This window comes from Oncorhynchus kisutch, linkage group LG30 (genome assembly GCF_002021735.2).
Source record: "Oncorhynchus kisutch isolate 150728-3 linkage group LG30, Okis_V2, whole genome shotgun sequence".
NCBI classification, from domain to species: Eukaryota; Metazoa; Chordata; class Actinopteri; order Salmoniformes; family Salmonidae; genus Oncorhynchus; species Oncorhynchus kisutch.
Window position 1 is genome coordinate 32,496,774 of NC_034203.2, and position 25,839 is coordinate 32,522,612.

The window sequence follows — 25,839 nt, forward strand, 5'->3', positions numbered from 1 at the left end:
ACACCATGAGACATCCTGAAAAATGTAGCGTCCCAACTGTTTGGCCTGCAAGCTGTTATGAGCATTCTATGGAAAGGAGACACTCATGGGCACGATTGTGTTTTCTGTTTTGCTCTACAACCCCCACAAGTTTAAAGGTAACCAATACAATCAAACGGATGACTGAAAACTCCTTCCTGTCCCCAGTCCACCTGGTCGTGCTGCTGCTCCAGTTTCAACTGTTCTGCCTGTGGCTATGGAACCCTGACCTGTTCACCGGATGTGCTACCTTGTCCTGGACATGCTGTTTTGACTCTCCCTCTCTCTCACTTATTTACATACATATACACACACACACCTGCTCTCTCAACCTCTGAATGCTTGACGATGAAAGCCAACTGACATTTCCTCCTGAAGTGCTGACCTGTTGCACCCTCTACAACCACTGATTATTATTTGACCCTGCTGGTCATCTATGAACGTTTGAACATCTTGGACATGTCACAGCCTGGTTCCTCTCTAGGTTTCTTCCTAGGTTCCTGCCTTTTCTGGGGAGTTTTTACCAGCCACTGTGCTTCTACATCTGCATTGCTTGCTGTTTGGGGTTTTTGGCTGGGTTTCTGTAAGCACTTAGTGACATCTGCTGATGTATAAAGGGCTTTATAAATACATTTGAAAGAACCATTCACTCTGGAGTCGGATGTTAACAGTGTGTAAGCTTGCTTCAAGTGAAAACTAGGCTGGTCTGATGCCAAAAATAGAAAGAAAGTTCTTGTCTACCTCACCCATATTTTCAAATCAAATAAAATGGTATTTGTCACATATGCTGAATACAACAGGTGTAGTAGACCTTACAGTGAAATGCTTACTTACAAACCCTTAACCAACAATGCAGTTAAGAAAAATAAGTCTTAAAGTATTTACTAAAATAAACTGAAGTAGTTTCCGTAATAGTCTAAAAACACTACCATTAATGTAATTTAGTTAAACTACTACCAAGCTACTGCAAAATTTAGTTAAATTACTAGTTCAACTACATGTAGTTTAAGGTGTAATATGCAGAAATCGCTCTGCCATTTCCTGGTTGCAAAAATTCTAACAGTTCGCCTAATTTCAGTATACAGTAGGTGACAAAACAAGCAGAGCAGAGAATCATTGTACCATCTAAACCACTCTGCAATATCTTTTCAATAACCAAAAATATTGTCTTTTCAGCTGATTGAAGCTGGTATACAAAACCGAAACTAAAAGACGTTAAAACGAAACTTAAGAATGGGAAGCATAGAAATAGCGCACACAGAACAGATCTACCACTTCTTAGTCTTGCTTTCAATTAGAATGACAGATCTTTCTGTGTGAATTTGGTCGGGTTGCTCAAAAAGTGACACATTGCAGCACAAAAAGATTATATTAATAATACAGTGAATTTATAACGCATTTTTCATTGAAAAACGATCTCAATGCTACAGTGAGTACATTAAAATAAATTAAAACAAGATGTAGAGAAAGGAAACAACTAGTCAGGGCTACTGACACATAACAAGCTGACGCTCCAAGGGACAAGGACAACAAGGAACACCGCTATAACAGGCTTTTTATGCCATTTTTAAAGGAGCCTAGGGTCTGTGGTGCATTCAGGTCAAGCAGAAAGCCTGATCCCCCATGGAGCAAAGCTTGGTGCTGGGGGTGTGGAGGAGCAGGCTATTGCTCAATCTGAGGTTGTGGGTGGGGAATGGGTGCACTGAAATGGATGCACTGGAATGTCAGCAGGATGGTTTTGAACTCGATTCTGAGATGGGGAACCAGTGCAGAAATGCCAGGACGGGGGTGATTTCTTGATGTTTACACACTCTTATCAGGAGGCGACAGGTAGCCTACCTAGTAACTGAAAGGTTGTTTGTTCAAATCCCTGAGCCGACATGGTGAAAAATCTGTCGTTGTGTCCTTGAGCAAGGCACTTAACCCAGATTGTTCCTCTAAGTCACTCTAGATAAGAGTGTTTGCTAAAATACTGTAGTGAACAAATGTAATCAGGATCAGGACCTGGCAGCACCGTTCTGAATGTATGCCAGGGATCCTAGTGAGGATGGCATTGCAGTAGTCCAGCCTTGAGGAGACCAAGCCATACAAAACATATTTTGTGACTATATCAACAATGGACGAATGAAACGAATACCAAAACAGTTTTTGGGTAGAATTTTCCTTCCTGACGCTTTGCACAGATGTTTGATGTGATCAACGAAGGTCCAGAGAGGAGTTCAGTTTAACGCCCAGATTAGAGATTGTAGATGATAAAGGGATGTTCTGCCCTGCAATGGTGAGGTGGATTATGGGTGACTGCTGGACCTGGTAAGGGGTGCCAACAGCACTTATCCAGCTCGGTTAAAGTCCTCTCCTCTGGGCTATTAGGATTCTGATTGGTCATATCAGAGCAGCTAGGAAAATCCTCTATATGTCTGAGAGGACTGATAACTTTGCCCTACTGCCTGTGAAATCTTATCTTTTCCTTCTCTCCAAGGTTGCGATTGGACAGTTGTTTCCTAAAGTCTGCTCTGACCGATGTCTCTGATTAGGTCCACTAAACTAGATTTTCACTTACCTTACCTTTCGCATACCTTGAAAGTACGAAACAAATGAGTTGTTGATTCGGCGTATATGGTGTGGGGGGATCCGAAATCAAGTGCAAATTCCACACACCTGGGTCAGAAAATGGCAACCCTGCTTTTTGAATAATGTACACAGAATCAGAAGTGACTATTCCATCCCAAGCCTTAGTGGATAGGTCACAACAGATGGCCTTCTATTGGCAGTCAGTCATAAAGTCTTGTTGGAACATGTTTTTTTACAATAGTTTTTTTATTTCTCCAATGCTCATATTACATTCTAATCAATGTTCCCTCATTTTGGGGGGCACTGTATTGTGAGCGGTAACTTGAACATTGTGAGAATTTACTGTGAACACAGTTTTAGACAGTAGCCAATAGGTTATTGTGGCTATTGGAGCATAATGTAGGCCTACCAACATAACCAATGGAGCAAATCACATAACATTTTCCCGTGAAATAGCTTTTGATTTCCATGATATAGCCTACAGTAGCCTATATGTGGTGTTCAATGCAGGCCTACATTGCATGAGACTTTTAAAAACGTTTTTAGTTATGAAGGGCTTGACATGAATTATTGTTTTACTTGGTCTGTAACACTATGGGCCAAATAAGTTAATGTAAATTGTATTGTGTTGTATGATGCAAGAAACCACTTGACAAAATAAAATTCATTTTTACCATACAGAGAATTACACATTGTAGGCAACCCCTCCGCCTATTGGCTTATTTGCATATTCAAGTCTGTCTCAAAATACAACATTGCCCCTTTAATTAAGACAAGCTTTTTACCTGACTGGCTTTTCAAAGACAGCTTGAAATGTAGCCTACAGGTTTTGTGCTCTTGTAGGAAGCAGGTTCTCCCCATTGCTGTCCTATACTTAAATATAACTGGGCTAATAGCTCACAAAGAATATCAACAAATGTGCACACGCGCTACTCTACGCTCTGATCTACACTGATTTGAAAAGCGTATTCACTTGAAAAAGCAATCTATATAGTGCAAACTAATGGGTCGAACTCAGTGAAGTTCTCGAGTCTCTGGAATGGCATTTCTTCTGCGCCGCAGTATTGAAGGAAGTGTGCATCCTCACACGTCCGCAGCTTAGAGGGAACATTGAATTTTATACCCAAAATGTTTACCCTGATCTTGATTGACATATATTTTCTAAACAAACACCAAAACCAATCCATTGATTTGTTTTAATAATGATATCTCAATAGATGTTGAATGATATGTGAGCAGGCGAAATCCATGGCGGGCTGTGTTCAACCTCCCAGTCAATCAAATCAAAGCCCACCATAAGGCCTACATTATTGATGCCCATGTTTATGCGCTGATCTTTTGTGTCTGACAAAGGCTTTGATGAGAGATCTGCATCTCTGTCTCTTTTTCTCCCCCGGTCCCTCTCCCGCTGAGCGGTTCAGTCATCATCACAGTGTTCTCTCCTCCTCCGCTGTTCTCTGATCAGGTTTATATAACCGAGTTTTCCACACTTGTCAGAGCATTCTGACATGAGTAACAATCTCTGTAATAAGGGCTCTCAGAAGGCCTTGTTTCAAAGGGGGTTGGTGAGGCTGCCTGTCTCTCCTCTGACAGACCTCTGGGTCTGCTTCCTGGCTGCCTGGCCGTCTCATCAGATACAACTTGATCCACTGCCAACGTGCTAACTTAGCTAAGAATAGGGTGAAGAGATGCTCAATCTGAGGACTTTATTAATGGAAAATCTGGTGCCGCCATCTCTCTCTCTCTTTCACCCTCCCTCTCCCTTTCTCTTCTCCTCTCTCTTTACGTTGCGCGGTGGGGTTCCATTAACGATTCAGCACAGAGAGGCCTTGAGGAATTGAAAGCGACAGAGCAGAAAAAGAATTGAAATCTCCTAGCGAATAAGAAAGGGGAGTGAGCGGGGGTCGGCGGGGCCAGGGAGGGAGGGAGGGAGGGCACAATACACAGAAAGGTGACTGGTGAGATGGGAAGATTAAGAAGATAGTCCGATGAAATACTGAACATATTTCCATGGTGATGGAGAAGTAAATGGAGGGATGGCAGGGGGCAAGAGAGGAGAGGTGTTAAAGAAAAGGAGAACCGACTGGAATTGGGTTTAAACCTGGGAAGGAGAGGGCAAAGAAGTATAGACTTAGTGATGCAGGGTGTGTGTAATAAAGGCGTGGATGGAGTATGCTAATTTGTAGTTTGAATTATGAATGAAATAAATTACTTCTGCAGACGGAACTTTGAATATATGCACACTTTCACTCCCGCCAACCACTAAGTGATGATTTGATTTGATAATCCCCTGCTCTGGATGAAATGGACTCTTCGCCCTTTTCTCCTGTTTCCCCCTGTCTCCTCAACTCCCTACTCCTAAATCAATTCAAGCTATGACACATTGACAGTAAAATCTTAACTATGTTAAGTAATGAAATGTCACCATCACAATGTTTTAAAAAATAAAGTAAATAAAGGAAGTAATGTCTAGACATGACAGAGTAGTGTGATGTTTGAATGATCAGACAATGATTGGTCCTCTTTATTGGTGTTAATGCTTTATTTGTTGTGATGTTTGAATGATCAGACAATGATTGGTCCTCTTTATTGGTGTTAATGCTTTATTTGTTGTGATGTTTGAATGATCAGACAATGATTGGTCCTCTTTATTGGTGTTAATGCTTTATTTGTTGTGATGTTTGAATGATCAGACAATGATTGGTCCTCTTTATTGGTGTTAATGCTTTATTTGTTGTGATGTTTGAATGATCAGACAATGATTGGTCCTCTTTATTGGTGTTAATGCTTTATTTGTTGTGATGTTTTATTTCTATTTCTTTCCGGCTGACAGCTAAATACATCTTGTTTTCTTTTCAGGTTCTGGCAACATGGCGACTCTTTCTATTTGCTGTCAAAGTCCCCTCCAAGGTATTTCACCATTTTACTTTTAATAGACTAATAGTTTTTTTTAATGTATAATGAGTATGATGATGCTTGTGAGGATGATGTTTGTGTGGAAGATTATCAAAATAATATGTCAGTAAAGAGAATTTGGTCATATTGATCACTATAATAACTATCAATCGGATTTCAGATGGAGGTTACTTTCAACTTCCTGGAGATTCGGGCAATGAACACTTATCCAGATCATCAGGTGAGAAACTATTGTATTCCCTAAACCAACCATCTGCCTCATTTCACTTTTTCCATAAATACTGTATTTGTTTATCAAAACTCTTCAAAGGTTTCAGTCACAACTATATTCCCAAGGTTGTTTGTTAATCAGGATTAAAAAAATTCAGCTATGCTGATTTTTGTCTTCTGAAATGATAATTTCCTTCACTCTGCTTAAGTGTCTGGTCACTGAAGTCTCATCTCAATGATGTCAACTCCCCCTTTCAGGTTGTAATAGACACAGACAAGTCAACCCACTCCTTGAGACTGCAGTCACAAGACCACCTTGATCATATGATGAACCATGTCAACTATGCCCTCTCAAGAATATTCAACAACTCTATGTATGCGTAAGTCTAGCTTGTTTTATTTTATTACTCATAGCAAGGGCCAAGAGTTTTTCTGCACCATGTGACCTGAAAAGAAGAAACTCTGGGTTGTTAGATTCTAAATGAACAGAGTAAAACTCACAGACGACTAGTAAAGCTCAAACTAAGTTTATTCACCAACTGGGTCACACAGCTGAATAAGACAAAAACATATTTACACAAACACATCTATTTATACCTTCCTCCTATGCTGAGTCTCCTTACACATCTATTTATACCTTCCTCCTATACTGAGTCTCCTTACACATCTATTTATACCTTCCTCCTATGCTGAGTCTCCTTGCACATCTATTTATACCTTCCTCCTATGCTGAGTCTCCTTACACATCTATTTATACCTTCCTCCTATGCTGAGTCTCCTTGCACATCTATTTATACCTTCCTCCTATGCTGAGTCTCCTTGCACATCTATTTATACCTTCCTCCTATGCTGAGTCTCCTTGCACATCTATTTATACCTTCCTCCTATGCTGAGTCTCCTTGCACATCTATTTATACCTTCCTCATATGCTGAGTCTCCTTGCACATCTATTTATACCTTCCTCCTATGCTGAGTCTCCTTGCACATCTATTTATACCTTCCTCCTATGCTGAGTCTCCTTGCACATCTGGACAGCCAATACATATGTTGCTAGACAGGACTTTAGTGATGCCTGTTCTTTCTCACTTCATCTGACCTGACCTCGGCCCAAATTCTTCACCCCTCCCCAACTCACGGCTATCCTACCTTACCTGTTGACTGAAACCAGACTGGGGCTCTTCTCCTCTCCATAGGATACCTGAGATTTAACAATAGCATGTTCTGATAGAATGTACTTTCTGCACTCGGTAGATTTCCATACCCTCAGTTCTAATATGGTAACATGAATAAGGATATTTCATATTTCAAGTTTAGAAGTTAGTACCCAACAGGGTCCTACTTATGACTTACTATCTCCTAGTACTACCGACCTTGCTATGTTGTCTGTAAGAAGAGTGACCTCTGTAAACCAATGTGAATAGTTACGGTATGGAATACAGATGTTAAAGACTACAAACAAAATACAGATTGGAAAAGAGTCTGGAACTATGTCCCAGTGTTTTCCGAAATGTTAATAATCAACTAATACACTATAAATGAATTCACCGATTTTATTTGACTCTGCAAACGTGATGTGGGACTGCCCCGGTGTGAAGACCTTCTGGTCACATGATGTGGGACTGTCCCGGTGTGAAGACCTTCTGGTCACATGATGTGGGACTGCCCCGGTGTGAAGACCTTCTGGTCACATGATGTGGGACTGTCCCGGTGTGAAGACCTTCTGGTCACATGATGTGGGACTGCCCCGGTGTGAAGACCTTCTGGTCACATGATGTGGGACTGCCCCGGTGTGAAGACCTTCTGGTCACATGATGTGGGACTGCCCCGGTGTGTGAACGTCCTGGTCACATGATGTGGGACTGCCCCGGTGTGAAGACCTTCTGGTCACATGATGTGGGACTGCCCCAGTGTGTGAACGTCCTGGTCACATGATGTGGGACTGCCCCAGTGTGAAGACCTCCTGGTCACATGATGTGGGACTGCCCCAGTGTGAAGACCTCCTGGTCACATGATGTGGGACTGCCCCAGTGTGAAGACCTTCTGGTCACAGGTTGCCAGGTCTGTGTCGAGCATAGTTGGTGCTGCCATTCTCCATCTCTACATTATATTATTGTTGAATGATGACTCTTCACTGACTCTCACAGTACCTCAGAAACGAGTATGGTTGTCTGGACTGACTGCGACAAAAATAGTATTAGTGACCAGATGGAAGCTACAAAACTTCCTTGACATTCTTTCAATAGAGCCCTCTATAGCTTGTGTGATTGAATTTATAAATTGTATTTTGAATATCAGTATAGAATATCGATGTACTCTATGCAGGCTGATTCTATTCATGTGTGCCGTGGTCCCACAAACAATTATATAAACATAAGATGAGTTACCCATGATGTTTTGTTTTATACATAGATATTTCCACAACATGAGCCCGAGGTGTGGAGAGAGGGAGGAATAGGAATGGGTTGCACCTGCTGAGATTGGGAGAGGGGAGATGGGACAGTTAGGACAATTAATGCTTATTTTATTTTCCTACTGTTTTTAGTTTCTTTATGTATGTACTTCTTGAATACTATTGCCTGTGTGTGTTCTGAACCCCTCAAAAATATTTTTTTGTAACAATACAAAGTTGGTCACAAAAAGGGATTGGCTGTGTTCTGGGTATTGACCTCTGAGAAGCTCATCCACAGCACAGTATATCATCTTCCAAAATTACTGTTTTCCAGCAGATCAGATCATTTAACAGGATCCAGAGAAACTGTAGTTAAAGGAGCTAGAGTAAGTTAAAGTAATGGATTCAAGGTTAGTTAGGGTTATTGAACTAAGGAGGATTAGGGTCAGAGATAACACCAGACAATAGGGTTGGATCTACTATACAACTTGGTTAAGGATACTGTGCATTTAATGTAGTAGTACAGTCACGTCACAAACATGCGTAATAAGTACTATATCCATATTTTCACTGACTGAGTTAATATCTTTCTTTTTCTTCTCTCCCTCAACTCTCTCTCTCTTTCAGTCCGGCCATCTGTCGAACAGAGGGGGACGTCTCTGATGGAGTCCTAAAGTTTTCACCAAACTCTGAATCATCTGTAGAGACTCAGAAAACCTGTGGTGAGCCGCCTACTCAGTCAATCAGTCAGAGTCATCACTCTGCTAGTCACTCACTCACTCACTCACTCACTCACTCAATCTGTTCAGTCAGTGACACTTTTTACATTCACCTGGAGCATAATTGTATTCATTCATTCATTCATTCATTCATTAATGAAACTGACTGTATCTGATCAGTTATGATTTTAATCTATTTTAACTGAAGTTCTTTCATGATGTTGTCTTTAATCTCACCTCAATATTTACTTCCCCCCCCCTTGTTCTGTTTCTCTTTCATCTCTTGCCCCTTCTCCTTTTCCTCTCCTCACTTTCGCTCTCTCAGGCGGTTTCTCTGAGACCTACGCAGCTCTGTGTGACTATAATGGCATCGGCTGTAAGGAGGAAGTGCAGTGGGTAAGAATACCACTCTGTGTGCCTCCCAAGTGGCGCGGTGTTCTAAGGCATCGCAGTGTTGCGGCGTCACTATAGCCTTGGGTTCGATCCCAGGCTGTGTCACAACCGGAAGTGACTGGGAGTCTCATATGGCGGCACACAATTGGCCCAGCATCGTCCGGGTTTGGGGAGGGTTTGGCCGGGGGGGGGGGCTTTGCTTGGTTCATTGCGCTCTAGCGACTCCTTGTGGTGGGTCGGGCGCCTGCAGGCTGACTGCGGTCGTCAGTTGAACAGCGATTAATCTGACACATTGGTGCAGCTGGCTTCCGGGTTACAGTAAGCGAGCAGGTGTTAAGAAGCGCGGCTTGCAGCGATGAGACAAGATCGTAATCATGAAATTGGGGGGGGGGGGGGGAGGGGGAATATTTTGAAGGAAAAAAAAGAAAAATAGAATACCACTCTGTACCACATCCACAATACATCCACCGGATGTAGTACTCAATTAACCTCTCTGGGATATGTGGGCTAGCGTCCCACCTGGCCAAAATCCAGAGAAAATGCAGAGCACCAATTTCAAATAAATTACTATTAAAATCAAACTTTCATGAAATCACACATTTTCGGCGAAAGCAAATGATGCTATTATCTGAGGATAGCACCTCCGTCAACAAAAGAGAGAACATATTTCAACCCTGCAGGCGAGACACAAAACACAGAAATAAAAATATAAATCATGCCTTACCTTTGACGAGCTTCTTCTGTTGGCACTCCAATATGTCCCATAAACATCACAAATGGTCCTTTTGTTCGTTTAATTCCGTCGATATATATCCAAAATGTCCATTTATTTGGCGCGTTTGATCCAGAAAAACACCGGTTCCAACTTGCGCAACGTGACTACAAAATATCTCAAATGTTACCTGTAAACTTTGCCAAAACATATCAAACTACTTTTGTAATACAACTTTAGGTATTTTTTTTAAGTAAATAATCTATAAAAGTGAAGACAGGATGGTCTGTGTTCAATACAGGAAGAAAACAAACTGACGCTACCTTTCTGGTCACGCGCCTCTAACAAACAGTACACTTGAAGTGACCCTAGTTTTGAACAGGGCTACTTCTTCATTACACAAAGAAAAAACCTCAACCAATTTCTAAAGACTGGTGACATCCAGTGGAAGCGGTAGGAACTGCAAGAAGGTCCATTAGAAATCTAGATTCCCAATGAAATCCCATTGAAAATAGTTTTTTCCCCAGGGTTTCTCCTGCTACATAAGTTCTGTTATACTCACAGACATGATTCAAACCGTTGTAAAAACTTCAGAGTATTGTCTATCCAAATCTACAAATGATATGCATATCTTATCTTCTGGGGATGAGTAGCAGGCAGTTGAATTTGGGCATGCGTTTCATCCGGACGTGAAAATACTGCCCCCTGTCACCAAGAAGTTAATGGAGTTGTATTATGGTGTCGCTGGCATCATCATACAGCATTTGTAACCTGCTTCTCTCTCTCTCGCTCAGGATGTGGACACCATCTATCACTCTCAAGACAACAGGGAGTTCAACCTGTTGGACTTCAGCCACCTGGACAGCAGGTACACCACTTGTTCTGTTCTGTAACCCTGGACAGCAGGTACACCACCTGTTCTGTAACCCTGGACAGCAGGTACACCACCTGTAATGTTCTGTAACCCTGGACAGCAGGTACACCACCTGTAATGTTCTGTAACCCTGGACAGCAGGTACACCACCTGTTATATAACCCTAACCCTGGACAGCAGGTTCACCACCTGTTCTGTAACCCTTGACAGCAGGTACACCACATGTAAGGTTCTGTAACACTGGACAGCAGGTACACCACCTGTAAGGTTCTGTAACCCTGGACAGCAGGTACACCAACTGTAAGGTTCTGTAACCCTGGACAGCAGGTACACCACCTGTAATGTTCTGTAACCCTGGACAGCAGCTACACCACCTGTTCTATAACCCTAACCCTGGACAGCAGTTCACCACCTGTTCTGTAACCCTGGACAGCAGGTACACCACCTGTAAGGGTGTGTAACCCTGGACAGCAGGTACACCACCTGTAAGGTTCTGTAACCCTGGACAGCAGGTACACCACCTGTAAGGTTCTGTAACCCTGGACAGCAGGTACACCACCTGTAAGGTTCTGTAACCCTGGACAGCAGGTACACCACCTGTAAGGTTCTGTAACCCTGGGCAGCAGGTACACCACCTGTAAGGTTCTGTAACCCTGGACAGCAGGTACACCACCTGTAAGGTTCTGTAACCCTGGACTGCAGGTACACCACCTGTAATGTTCTGTAACCCTGGACAGCAGCTACACCACCTGTTCTATAACCCTAACCCTGGACAGCAGGTTCACCACCTGTTCTGTAACCCTGGACAGCAGGTACACCACCTGTAAGGTTCTGTAACCCTGGACAGCAGGTACACCACCTGTACGGTTCTGTAACCCTGGACAGCAGGTACACCACCTGTAAGGTTCTGTAACCCTGGACAGCAGGTACACCACCTGTAAGGTTCTGTAACCCTGGACAGCAGGTACACCACCTGTAAAGTTCTGTAACCCTGGACAGCAGGTACGCCACCTGTTCTGTTCTAACATCAGGTAACTGACGCAAGCAATAAAATTACATTGAAAACACTTTTTTTTTACTTATGGAACAGCGGGGACTGTGAAGCAACACACACACACACACACACACACACACACATACACGATAACGTACGCACTATACATACACATGGATTTATTACTGTAGATATGTGGTCGTGGTGGAGTAGGGGCCTGAGGGCACACAGTGTGTTGTGAAGTCTGTGAATGTATTGTAATGTCTTTAAAATTGTATAAACTGCCTTCATTTTGCTGGACCCCAGGAAGAGTAGCTGCTGCTTTGGCAGCATAACAAATACACCAACTTTTCTGAGATGTGAATATGACATGAGAATAATGTGCAGGTGATTTGAGACTTGACTGTAGTCCTATGAAGTGACTGTCAGGTGCTCTAGTTCCAGCACGTCCTGTAGGCTGACCCTCTGACTGTCCGACTTCCCTGTCTCCCTACCAGGAGGCATTTGTGGTGCATCACTCTGGGCTGTCATTTCACATTCCCCCAATGTCTTCTGATTTCTGCCTTCTACAGTTACAGCCTCCGACACCATGCTTTGTCTGCTGACTGCTGTACTCTTCTACTGTATTTCATTTCATTCTTCCTGTGTACACCTTTCTCTCTCTGCTGCCTGTCTGGCCCTGCAGGAATAACCCAGGGGGTTCAAACTTCACCCCCACAGCGAGCTAAACCTGGTTCCTGTGTGTGTGTGTCTCTGGATTATAGCTGGCAATCTGTCATGCTCTCGTGCCCTACAGGCCCCAAGGGGATAGATAGAGCTCATAGACATGGACTAGAAGAGAAGCTCACCCTTTTAATGGAATTGTTTGATTCAGGGAAATCGTGCCAGTAACCAAGGGTAAGATGGTGCTGCTGTTGGCTAGTGGGGAGCACTGGGAGAGGTTGTGGAGTGTACACACACGCATACCACACACATCATTTGGCCAGCCAGAGGGAAGTCCTCTCCATGATGGCATGTGAAATGAGAACACAGCCCTCAGCCATACACTGGACTGGGCCCTAATGTAATTGAGTGCATTCCCCTTTAAGAGCTCTATCTCAATCTGTTGCACTTTCTCTCTGTTGGTCTCTGTTTGCTGCTTCCTCTCTCTGCCACTTTCTCTCTCACACTCAGCCTCTTTCCTTCCATCCCCCTGTCTCTTGCCCTCCGTCCCCTGTCTCTTGCCCTCCGTCCCCTGTCTCTTGCCCTCCGTCCCCTGTCTCTTGCCCTCCGTCCCCTGTCTCTCGCCCTCCGTCCCCTGTCTCTCGCCCTCCGTCCCCTGTCTCTCGCCCTCCGTCCCCTGTCTCTTGCCCTCCGTCCCCTGTCTCTTGCGCTCCGTCCCCCTGTCTCTCGCCCTCCGTCCCCTGTCTCTCGCCCCCTGTCTCTCGCACTCCGTCCCCCTGTCTCTCGCACTCATCCCTCCGTCCCCCTGTCTCTCGCCCTCCGTCCCCCTGTCTCTCGCCCTCCGTCCCCCTGTCTCTCGCACTCCGTCCCCCTGTCTCTCGCACTCCGTCCCCCTGTCTCTCGCACTCATCCCTCTGTCTCTCGCCCTCCTGTACCCAGTCTCTCGCCCTCCGTCCAACTGTCTCTCACCCTCCTGTACCCAGTCTCTCGCCCTCCGTCCCCCTGTCTCTCGCCCTCCGTCCCCCTGTCTCTCGCCCTCCGTCCAACTGTCTCTCGCCCTCCGTCCCCCTGTCTCTCACCCCGTCTCTCTCCCTATCTCTCTCCCTCTTTCCCCGTCTCCCTCCCTGTCTCTCTCCCTTCGTCACCTGTTTCTCTCTCCTTCTGTCCCTCTGTCTCTCTCTCCCCCTCTTTCCCTCTGTCTTTCTCGCTTTCCCTCTGTCACCTTGTCTCTCTCTCCCTCTGCCCCCCTGTCTGTCTATCTCCATGCATCCCCCTGTCTCTCCTTCCTACTGGACACATGGTGTGTTGGGCAGGATAAAACGGTTTTAGGCCGTTGGCTAGGATCAAAACATGGCTCTGTGGAACCTCACACTGAGTAATCCACTGACCTGGCCTCCCTCAGTCAACCCATCGATCCTCCTCTCTGCCCTCTCTCCTTCCTTCGCTATCAGTTTAGATCTATCTCGCTCTTTCCCACCACCCCAACAGGGAGAGTGTGCTGCAGAATCATACATCATTTCTCAATCCATCCCTAGGGCTCTCTCTGATGAATTGTTTTGCTGGATCATTTTTTTTGTTTGGCTGTAGGAATGTATTATTTCATTTTTTTAAAATCTAAGGCTGAAATTGTGTGTGTGTGTCTTTCAGGGACCTGGCGGTGATGGTTGCTTCCATGGCGTACAACACTTGGTTCACCAAACTCTACTGCAAAGACATGCGCATTGTAACTATCCACTCTACATTACTGATTGCATGTGATATGCAGTCTGTGTTTAGACAAGGCTACCAGGTTTTCATTCTTTCCTAGTTGGTTAGAACAGGAGCTGGGCCTGTTCATGTAACAGTCTCTCTCTGTGTCACCCCAGGGGTCAGAGGTGGTGGAGCAGGTCCTTCACACCGTCAGTAAGTCCAGCAGTCTGGAAGAACTCACTCTGGAGAACGCTGGCCTCAAATCGTGAGACTCCTCCCATCCTCCTGAAATGTCATTTCTCTCTTTCATCTCCTCTTTTATCTGTCTTATTCTTGTCTTGCCATTCTGACTTCACTCCTGACTTTAGATGTTTCTCTACCATGACTCAGACATACTCTGATGTATAATGTATCACAGCAAGCATCAAAACAATATTTAATCCATCTTCTTTCTATATTGACTATTTTAGAGATTTCCCTCAGAAAATGGCGACAGCTCTGTCTGAAAACCCTGCCTCTGTGATCCACTCACTCAACCTGGCCCACAACCCCCTGGACAACCAAGGTACAGGAGCCTCAGAGACACTCTGTTACTCATTCACTCTTTTTCAGCATCAGTAATGTGTGGGTGCATCTTTCTCAGTGTCTGCTGTTTACTCTGCAGAGTGTGTGTGTGTGTGTGTGTGTGTGTGTGTGTGTCCTCCATTGTGAGTCAGGGTTGTCTGCGTGCCAAGAACTCTCATTAGTACATCAGAATGTGCCTTTCTGACACCTGTCACTCCCACTCACATCACTGTGTGTCTGTGTGCCTGTAGACGCCATGTACTAGATTAGCTTTTTGTGTGCGTAGATTATGCACATATGTGTATGTGTTGATTTTGCTGACCATGTACACACTACCAATCAAAGTTTTAGAACACCTACTCATTCAAGGGTTTTGATTTTATTTTTACTATTTTCTACATTGTAGAATAATAGTGAAGACTTTAAAACTATGAAATAACACATAAAGGAATCATGTAGTAACCAAAAAAGTGTTATACAAGATTCTTCAAAGTAGCTACCCTTTGCCTTGATGACAGCTTTGCACACTCTTGGCATTCTCTCAACCAGCTTCACCTGGAATGCTTTTCCAACAGTCTTGAAGGAGTTCCCACATATGCTGAGCACTTCTTGGCTGCTTTTCCTTCAGTCTTATTTATTTATAAAAAAATATATTTCACCTTTATTTAACCAGGTAGGCCAGTTGAGAACAAGTTCTCATTTACAACTGCGACCTGGCCAAGATAAAACAAAGCGGTGCGACAAAAACAACACATGGGATAAACAAACGTACAGTCGATAACACAATAGAAAAATCTGTACAGTATGTGCAAATGAAGTAAGGATAGGCAATAAATAGGCCAATAGTGGCAAAGTAATTACAATTGAGCAATTTACACTGGAGATGTGCAGATGCGGATGTGCAAGTAGAAATACTGGTGTGCAAAAGAGCAGAAAAACAAAAACGGGGATGAGATAGGTAGTTGGTTGGATGGGCTATTTACAGATGGGCTGTGTACAGCTGCAGCGATCGGTAAGCTGCTCTGACTGCTGACGCTTAAAGTTAGTGAGGGAGATATAAGTCTCCAACTTAAGTGATTTTTGGCAATTTGTTTCAGTCATTGGCAGCAGAGAACTGGAAGGAAAGGTGGCCAAAAGAGGTGTTGGCTTTGGGGATGACCAGTGAAATATACCTGCTGCAGCGCGTGCTACTGGTGGGTGTTGCTATGTTGATCAGTGAGCTGAGATAAGTTGGAGCTTTTTCCTAGCAAAGACTTATAGATGACCTGGAGCCAGTGGGTTTGGCGACATATATGTAGCAAAAGTCGGACTCTGAGGTCAGACTCATCCCAAATCATCTCAATTTGGTTGCGGGATTGTGGTGACCAGGTCATCTGATGCAGCACTCCATCACTCTCCTTTTTGGTAAAATAGCCCTTACACAGTCTGGAGGTGTGTGGTTCATTGTCCGGTTCAAAAACAAATGATAGTCCCACTAAGCCCAAACCAGATGGGATGTCGTATTGCTGCAGAATGCTGTGGTAGCCATGCTGGTTAAGTGTGCCTTGAATTCTAAATAAATCACAGACCGTGTCACCAGCAAGACATCCCCACACCATAACACCTCCTCCTCCATGCTTCACGGTGGGAAATACAGATGCAGAGATCCTCCGTTCACCCACACCGCATCTCACAAAGACACGGCGGTTGGAACCAAGAATCTCCAATTTGGACTCCAGACCAAAGGACACATTTCCACCGGTCTAATGTCCATTGCTCGTGTTTCTTGGCCCTAACAAGTCTCTTCTTAATATTGGTGTCCTTTAATAGTGGTTTCTTTGCAGCAACTCGACCATGAAGGCCTCTCCTCTGAACAGTTGATATTGAGATGTGTCTGTTACTTGAACTCTGTGAATGTAACGGCTTTCTTCCTGGGAAGGAGAGGACCAAAGCGCAGCGTGGTGCATGTCCATCTTATTTAATAATAAATACAAACTGAACACTTCAAATACAAAATAACCAACGTGGCAAAACCGAAACAGTCCTATCTGGTGCAGAAAACACAAAGACGGGAAACAACCACCCACTAACAAACAGTGAAACCCAGGCTACCTAAGTATGATTCTCAATCAGAGACAACTAATGACACCTGCCTCTGATTGAGAACCATACTAGGCCGAAACATAGAAATCCCAAAATCATAGAAAAACAAACATAGACTGCCCACCCCAACTCACGCCCTGACCATACTAAATAATGACAAAACAAAGGAAATAAAAGTCAGAACGTGACAGTGAAGCATTTATTTGGGCTGCAATCTGAGGTGCAGTTAACTGTAATGAACTTATCTTCTGCAGCAGAGGTAACTCTGCGTCTTCCATTTCTGTGGCGGTCCTCATGAGAGCCAGTTTCATCATTGTGCCTGATCGTTTTTGAGACTGCACTTGAAGAAACTTTCAAAGTTCTTGACATTTTCCGGACTGACTGAACTTCATGACTTAAAGTAGTGATGGACTGTAATTTCTCTTTGTTTATTTGAGCTGTTCTTGTCATAATATGGACTTGGTCTTTTACCAAATAGGGCTATCTTCTGTATACCACCCCTACCTTGTCACAACACAACTGATTGGCTCAAACGCATTAAGAAGGACAGAAATTCCACAAATGAACTTTTAAGAAGGCACACGTGTTAATTGAAATGCATTCCAGGTGACTACCTCATGAAGCTGTTTGAGGGAACGCCAAGAGTGGGCAAAGCTGTCATCAAGACAAAGGTTCACTACTTTGAAGAATCTCAAATGTAAAATATATTTCAATTTGTTTTACTCTTGTTTGGTTACTACATGATTCCATATGTGTTATTTCATATTTTTGATGTCTTCACTATTATTCTACAATGTACACTACACCGGTAGTGTATGGTATTGACAAGGGTGTGTTTTTGTGTGGATTTTCTCTGATCTGTGTGTGTGTGTGTGTGTGTGTGTGTGTGTGTGTGTGTGTGTTTCTTTCACTCTGACAACTTACTCCCATATGTGTTTCTCTCCAGGAGTGTCAAACCTCATCCAACTGGTGTGTCGCCTGAACAAAGGCCTTCGTCTGCTCAACCTCTCCAAGACGTCCCTCTCCTCTAAGGGTGTGTTCATCCCTCTGTCCTCCCTCTGTCCCCTGGGCCACAGTGCCCCCGTGTGGTGGTCACCACTCCACTGCTCTCGGAACCTCATGACCTCATATAGGGCCTGGAGTTTTCAGGAGGAAAAAAAGACACTGGGTCCTACTCATGGGACTCTTGAGCCATTCAGGGTCCTAAGGTTTATGTTCTCTTATGTTTGTCACATTTATGATTCAAATCTAGTTATATATGTAATCAGCAAAAAAAAAACTCCTCTCACTGTCAACTGCATTTATTTTCAGCAAACTTAACATGTGTAAATATTTGTATGAACATAACAAGATTCAACAACTGAGGCATAAACTGAACATGTTCTACAGACATGTGACTAACATAAATTGAATAATGTGTCCCTGAACAAGCCAGTATCTGATGTGGCCACCAGCTGCATTAGGTAGTGCAGTGCATCTCCTCCTCAAGGACTTCACCAACTTTGCCAATTCTTGCTGTGAAATATTACCCCACTCTTCCACCAAGGCACCTGCAAGTTCCCGGGCATTTCTGGGGGAATGGCCCTAGCCCTCACCCTCCGATCCAACAGGTCCCAGAAGTGCTCATTGGGATTGAGATCTGGGCTCTTTGCTGGCCATGGCAGAACACTGACATTCCTGTCTTGCAGGAAATCACGCACAGAACGAGCAGTATGGCTGGTGGCATTGTCATGCTGGAGGGTCATGTCAGGATGAGCCTGCTGGAAGCGTACCACATGAGGGAGGAGGATGTTTTCCCTGTAACGCACAGCGTTGAGATGGCCTGCAATGACAACAAGCTCAGTCCGATGATGCTGTTACACACCGCCCCAGACCATGATGGACCCTCCACCTCCAAATCGATCCCGCTCCAGAGTACAGGCCTCGGTGTAACTCTCATTCCTTCGACGATAAACGCGAATCCGACCATCACCCCAGGTGAGACAAAACCGTGACTCATTAGTGAAGAGCACCTTTTGCCAGTCCTGTCTGGTCCATCGACGGTGGGTTTGTGCCCATAGGCCACGTTGTTGCCAGTAATGTCTGGTGAGGACCTGCCTTACAACAGGCCTACAAGCCCTTAGTCCAACCTCTCTCAGCCTATTGCGGACAGTCTGAGCATTGATGGAGGGATTGTGCGTTCCTGGTGTAACTCTGGAAGTTCTTGTTGCCATCCTGTACCTGTACCGCAGGTGTGATGTCTGGATGTACTGATCCTGTGCAGGTGTTGTTACACGTGGTCTACCACTGCGAGGACGATCATCTGTCTGTCCTGTCTCCCTGTAGCGCTGTTTTAGGCATCTCACAGTACGGACATTGCAATGTATTGCCCTGGCCACATCTGCAGTCCTCATGCCTCCTTGCAGCATGCCTAAGGCACGTTCACGCAGATGAGCAGGGACCATGGGCATCTTTCTTTTGGTGTTTTTCAGAGTCAGTAGAAAGGCCTCTTTAGTGTTCTAAGTTTTCATAACCATGATGTTAATTGCCTACTGTGTGAAAGCGGTTAGTGTCTTATCTACCGTTCCACAGGTGCATGTTCATTAATTGTTTATGGTTCATTGAACAAGCACGGGAAACAATGTTTAAACCCTTTACAATGAAGATCTGTTAATCCAAATAATGTATCTATGAAAGACAGGGTCCTGAAAAAGGGACGTTTTTGCTGACTTTATATATTTACTCACCTTGATAGTGAATACTGCATTGTTGGGAAAGAGTTTGCAAGAAAACATTTCACTGTACTATTTTACACTGTGCACGTGACAAATAAACGTTGAAACTAGATTTACAGGAGAAGGATTGCCTCCTGAGTACAGCACAATGCAACTGTCTGCTGTCTGCTAATTTCCTATTTAATCTAGGTGAATTAGGGATTAACATAATCTACTATATGGTGGCAGTAGTTTGGTAGAGCAGAGTTAGTTCTGCCATTGTATGTGGTTCATTACTAACAGTTTGGTAGAGCACAGGGCTAAGTTACTAACAGTTTGGTAGAGCACAGGGCTAAGTTACTAACAGTTTGGTAGAGCACAGGGCTAAATTACTAACAGTTTGGTAGAGCACAGGGCAAGTTACTAACAGTTTGGTAGAACACAGGGCTAAGTTACTAACAATTTGGTAGAACACGGCAAGTTGCTAACAGTTTGGTAGAGCACAGGGCTAAGTTACTAACAGTTTGGTAGAGCACAGGGCTAAGTTACTAACAGTTTGGTAGAGCACAGGGCAAGTTACTAACAGTTTGGTAGAACACAGGGCTAAGTTACTAACAATTTGGTAGAACACGGCAAGTTGCTAACAGTTTGGTAGAGCACAGGGCTAAGTTACTAACAGTTTGGTAGAACACAGGGCTAAGTTACTAACAGTTTGGTAGAGCACAGGGCTAAGTTACTAACAGTTTGGTAGAGCACAGGGCTAAATTACTAACAGTTTGGTAGAGCACAGGGCTAAATTACTAACAGTTTGGTAGAGCACAGGGCAAGTTACTAACAGTTTGGTAGAACACAGGGCTAAGTTACTAACAATTTGGTAGAACACGGCAAGTTGCTAACAGTTTGGTAGAGCACAGGGCTAAGTTACTAACAGTTTTGGTAGAGCACAGGGATAAGTTACTAACAGTTTGGTAGAGCACAGGGCAAGTTACTAACAGTTTGGTAGAGCACAGGGCAAGTTACTAACAGTTTGGTAGAACACAGGGCTAAGTTACTAACAATTTGGTAGAACACGGCAAGTTGCTAACAGTTTGGTAGAGCACAGGGTTAAGTTACTAACAGTTTGGTAGAGCACAGGGCTAAGTTACTAACAGTTTGGTAGAGCACAGGGCTAAGTTACTAACAGTTTGGTAGAGCACAGGGCTAAGTTACTAACAGTTTGGTAGAGCACAGGGCCAAGTTACTAACAGTTTGGTAGAGCACAGGGCTAAGTTACTAACAGTTTGGTAGAGCACAGGGCTAAGTTACTAACAGTTTTGGTAGAGCACAGGGATAAGTTACTAACAGTTTGGTAGAGCACAGGGCAAGTTACTAACAGTTTGGTAGAACACAGGGCTAAGTTACTAACAATTTGGTAGAACACGGCAAGTTGCTAACAGTTTGGTAGAGCACAGGGTTAAGTTACTAACAGTTTGGTAGAGCACAGGGCTAAGTTACTAACAGTTTGGTAGAGCACAGGGCTAAGTTACTAACAGTTTGGTAGAGCACAGGGCTAAGTTACTAACAGTTTGGTAGAGCACAGGGCTAAGTTACTAACAGTTTGGTAGAGCACAGGGCTAAGTTACTAACAGTTTGGTAGAACACAGGGCAAGTTACTAACAGTTTGGTAGAACACAGGGCAAGTTACTAATAGTTTGGTAGAGCACAGGGCTAAGTTACTAACAGTTTGGTAGAGCACAGGGCTAAGTTACTAACAGTTTGGTAGAACACAGGGCAAGTTACTAACAGTTTGGTAGAACACAGGGCAAGTTACTAATAGTTTGGTAGAACACAGGGCAAGTTACTAATAGTTTGGTAGAACACAGGGCAAGTTACTAACAGTTTGGTAGAGCACAGGGCTAAGTTACTAACAGTTTGGTAGTGCACAGGGCTAAGTTACTAACAGTTTGGTAGAACACAGGGCTAAGTTACTAACAGTTTGGTAGAACACAGGGCAAGTTACTAACAGTTTGGTAGAACACAGGGCAAGTTACTAACAGTTTGGTAGAACACAGGGCTAAGTTACTAACAGTTTGGTAGAACACAGGGCTAAGTTACTAACAGTTTGGTAGAACACAGGGCTAAGTTACTAACAGTTTGGTAGAGCACAGGGCAAGTTACTAACAGTTTGGTAGAGCACAGGGCAAGTTACTAACAGTTTGGTAGAACACAGGGCTAAGTTACTAACAATTTGGTAGAACACGGCAAGTTGCTAACAGTTTGGTAGAGCACAGGGTTAAGTTACTAACAGTTTTGGTAGAGCACAGGGATAAGTTACTAACAGTTTGGTAGAGCACAGGGCAAGTTACCAACAGTTTGGTAGAGCACAGGGCAAGTTACCAACAGTTTGGTAGAGCACAGGGCAAGTTACTAACAGTTTGGTAGAACACAGGGCAAGTTACTAACAGTTTGGTAGAGCACAGGGCTAAGTTACTAACAGTTTGGTAGAGCACAGGGCTAAGTTACTAACAGTTTGGTAGAGCACAGGGCTAAGTTACTAACAGTTTGGTAGAGCACAGGGCTAAGTTACTAACAGTTTGGTAGAGCACAGGGCTAAGTTACTAACAGTTTGGTAGAGCACAGGGCTAAGTTACTAACAGTTTGGTAGAACACAGGGCAAGTTACTAACAGTTTGGTAGAGCACAGGGCCAAGTTACTAACAGTTTGGTAGTGCACAGGGCTAAGTTACTAACAGTTTGGTAGAGCACAGGGCTAAGTTACTAACAGTTTGGTAGAACACAGGGCAAGTTACTAACAGTTTGGTAGAACACAGGGCTAAGTTACTAACAGTTTGGTAGAACACAGGGCAAGTTACTAACAGTTTGGTAGAACACAGGGCAAGTTACTAACAGTTTGGTAGAACACAGGGCAAGTTACTAACAGTTTGGTAGAGCACAGGGCTAAGTTACTAACAGTTTGGTAGTGCACAGGGCTAAGTTACTAACAGTTTGGTAGAGCACAGGGCTAAGTTACTAACAGTTTGGTAGAACACAGAGCAAGTTACTAACAGTTTGGTAGAACACAGGGCAAGTTACTAACTCTAACTGTAGACTTTCGTTCCAGGCTTCAAAGCCAACATGAAAGTACAAAGTCTTGCCCTGCATGTCTGCCCTCATTTTGGCCAAATTAGGATGTATTGAGTTCACTTGCTTACTAAACCTGCTCTTACTATTTTGTTTCTCTTACGAAGAATCTGTATTCTCTGCAATGAAGAGATTTAAAAATAGATTTTAATCTGCTGCTCTAATGTAATGGGCTGATTATATACACATATTTGTGTTTTGGTTTCAGATGAGGGTTTTATGTGATTAGTGGATGGCTCTGATAGTTGTCTGGTTAATAGTGCTGATTTGGTTTCAGATGGAGGGTTTTATGTGATTAGTGGTTGGCTCTGGTTAATAGTGCTAATCTGTGACTCTTTCCTTCCCCTGCTGCAGTTTCTGTATTTTCTCTATGTCAACAGACTATTTCTTAATGAATGAATTTGTCTCTCAGGTGTGGTGTCTCTCTCCCAGGCCCTCTGCTCCAGTGATGACTACACCAACTCTCTGCTTCACTTGGACCTGAGTAAGAACCCTGGGATTCTGTCTGGGGAGGACGCTACGGTGAGACCACACATAAACTCTGCATGTACAGTACACACATGCAACATACACACTGACTGTCTCTCTGTTTATCACTCTCCAGAACATGTACCTGTTCCTAGCCCAGACAAATTGCCTGGTTCATTTGGACCTCTCTGGGACCGACTGCGCTGTGGACTCGGTTAGTAGTGTCTCCTCTCTGAGTGCTTCATGCTTTGATCATACAGTTAAAGGTGCTTAACATACACTGTCTGATCTATGATCAGGATAGTCTAACTAACACGCATAATGAAGTGGACTTCGTAGTAATTGAAGTGGAGGTGTGGATGTGCTAATTGGGCAATATAACAGTTCTGTAGTTCTACAAACGTATGAGCATGACATTTCATCTGTATAACTGAGAGGAACATTCTGCCCTAAAAACAGGAAGAATTTACCTCTAATGTTGAGCATGAATTTTGTATAGAATATGAATGTATTCTGAGACAGAAAGCTTCTGTTCTGTCATTACTTGTTCCCAACTCACTCCTCTTCCTCTGGTGTCTTTTTGGGATGAAAGGAGAACACTCTCTTTATGGATGAGTTATCGTGACGATGTTATTGGTTTCACATCTTGTTTTCTCCAATGTAATCTCCCCTGTCGAGTGTCTGGTGGACTTTTTGAAATGGTCATTTTCTTTTATTGTTAATAGATTTTTCAGAACATTTTTGCATTTTTGCTAACAGATTGTAATCTTGACTCTTAGGAAAATGACCATGAAACTGCAAAGCTTATTTTCATGACTGATATTTGTATGTTTTTGTTGTTGTGTAAACATAATTATTACTAATGTATTGGTTTCTCTCCATAACAGTTATTTGGCGCTCTGCTGAGGGGATGTTGTGCTGATCTCTCTTACCTGAATCTCTCCAAGAACTGCTTCTCTCACAGGTGAGGTGTCTGTCTAATCCCCATGAATGGACCTTAATCCAATTCTATTCACTTATCTTTATTTATCCCTGAGGGGCAACCACCAGTAAGCCTACATGACAGCTTATCATCCCTAAGGAAAGTGTCCATGTAGACATTCCAGTCTATATGGACTCCAAGGAGTCAGCACAAGACATTCTATCACAGATGGACATTTACCCCTGTACCTACCACCTAGACCGAATTAGATAGAAATGTGTACAACTGTACAAGTTGCCTCCTCATCTATCTATTCTGTCTCTGAGCCAGTGTTTAACTAGTTTGGATAAGAATAATCTGGAGCAGCAGATCCATCTCTCACCTGGCCTCCCTCAGGACTGGCAGAGCCGCCCGCAACCCCTTCGCTGCTCTGCAGATTACTCCATTATGGAAAAGTTTCTGAAAAATGAGACTAATTTTAGAAGGGAGTTATTGTTCAAATCCCCAGGCTCTCGCGCCACTATTTTCTCACTCACCCACTCACCTCTCTCGCTCCAGCTCTTTTCTCTCTACTATTTCTCTCTCTCTCTCTTTCTCTATTGATATACATCTCTTTCTCCATGCCTCTCTTGGCTCTCTTTCTCTATTAATATACATCTCTTTCTCCATGCCTCTCATGGCTCTCTTTCTCTATTAATATACATCTCTTTCTCCATGCCTCTCATGGCTCTCTTTCTCTATTAATATACATCTCTTTCTCCATGCCTCTCTTGGCTCTCTTTCTCTATTAATATACATCTCTTTCTCCATGCCTCTCATGGCTCTCTTTCTCTATTAATATACATCTCTTTCTCCATGCCTCTCATGGCTCTCTTTCTCTATTAATATACATCTCTTTCTCCATGCCTCTCATGGCTCTCTTTCTCTATTAATATACATCTCTTTCTCCATGCCTCTCTTGGCTCTCTTTCTCTATTAATATACATCTCTTTCTCCATGCCTCTCATGGCTCTCTTTCTCTATTAATATACATCTCTTTCTCCATGCCTCTCTTTGCTCTCTTTCTCTATTAATATACATCTCTTTCTCCATGCCTCTCATGGCTCTCTTTCTCTATTAATATACATCTCTTTCTCCATGCCTCTCATGGCTCTCTTTCTCTATTGATATACATCTCTTTCTCCATGCCTCTCATGGCTCTCTTTCTCTATTGATATACATCTCTTTCTCCATGCCTCTCTCTCTCTCTTTCTCTATTAATATACATCTCTTTCTCCATGCCTCTCTTGGCTCTCTTTCTCTATTAATATACATATCTTTCTCCATGCCTCTCATGGCTCTCTTTCTCTATTAATATACATCTCTTTCTCCATGCCTCTCATGGCTCTCTTTCTCTATTGATATACATCTCTTTCTCCATGCCTCTCATGGCTCTCTTTCTCTATTGATATACATCTCTTTCTCCATGCCTCTCTCTCTCTCTTTCTCTATTAATATACATCTCTTTCTCCATGCCTCTCTTGGCTCTCTTTCTCTATTAATATACATATCTTTCTCCATGCCTCTCATGGCTCTCTTTCTCTATTAATATACATCTCTTTCTCCATGCCTCTCATGGCTTTCTTTCTCTATTAATATACATCTCTTTCTCCATGCCTCTCATGGCTCTCTTTCTCTATTAATATACATCTCTTTCTCCATGCCTCTCATGGCTCTCTTTCTCTATTAATATACATCTCTTTCTCCATGCCTCTCATGGCTCTCTTTCTCTATTAATATACATCTCTTTCTCCATGCCTCTCATGGCTCTCTTTCTCTATTAATATACATCTCTTTCTCCATG

At 43.4% G+C, this 25,839-nt stretch overlaps 1 protein-coding gene across 2 annotated transcripts in view; it reads left to right on the forward strand.

The window, feature by feature from the left end:
• Nucleotides 1–25,839, forward strand: part of LOC109879999 (capping protein, Arp2/3 and myosin-I linker protein 3) — a 66,088-nt gene that overhangs the window by 11,863 nt on the left and 28,386 nt on the right. For both annotated transcript variants that reach the window (XM_020472220.2, XM_031810825.1), the window contains exons 3-15: nucleotides 5,449–5,499; nucleotides 5,666–5,725; nucleotides 5,974–6,095; nucleotides 8,732–8,826; nucleotides 9,149–9,219; nucleotides 10,723–10,796; nucleotides 14,107–14,182; nucleotides 14,325–14,413; nucleotides 14,619–14,713; nucleotides 17,741–17,827; nucleotides 23,019–23,128; nucleotides 23,211–23,288; nucleotides 23,962–24,038. In XM_020472220.2, coding sequence (XP_020327809.1) covers nucleotides 5,449–5,499; nucleotides 5,666–5,725; nucleotides 5,974–6,095; nucleotides 8,732–8,826; nucleotides 9,149–9,219; nucleotides 10,723–10,796; nucleotides 14,107–14,182; nucleotides 14,325–14,413; nucleotides 14,619–14,713; nucleotides 17,741–17,827; nucleotides 23,019–23,128; nucleotides 23,211–23,288; nucleotides 23,962–24,038 — 1,085 coding nt within the window. The remainder of the gene's footprint in view (nucleotides 1–5,448; nucleotides 5,500–5,665; nucleotides 5,726–5,973; nucleotides 6,096–8,731; nucleotides 8,827–9,148; nucleotides 9,220–10,722; nucleotides 10,797–14,106; nucleotides 14,183–14,324; nucleotides 14,414–14,618; nucleotides 14,714–17,740; nucleotides 17,828–23,018; nucleotides 23,129–23,210; nucleotides 23,289–23,961; nucleotides 24,039–25,839) is intronic.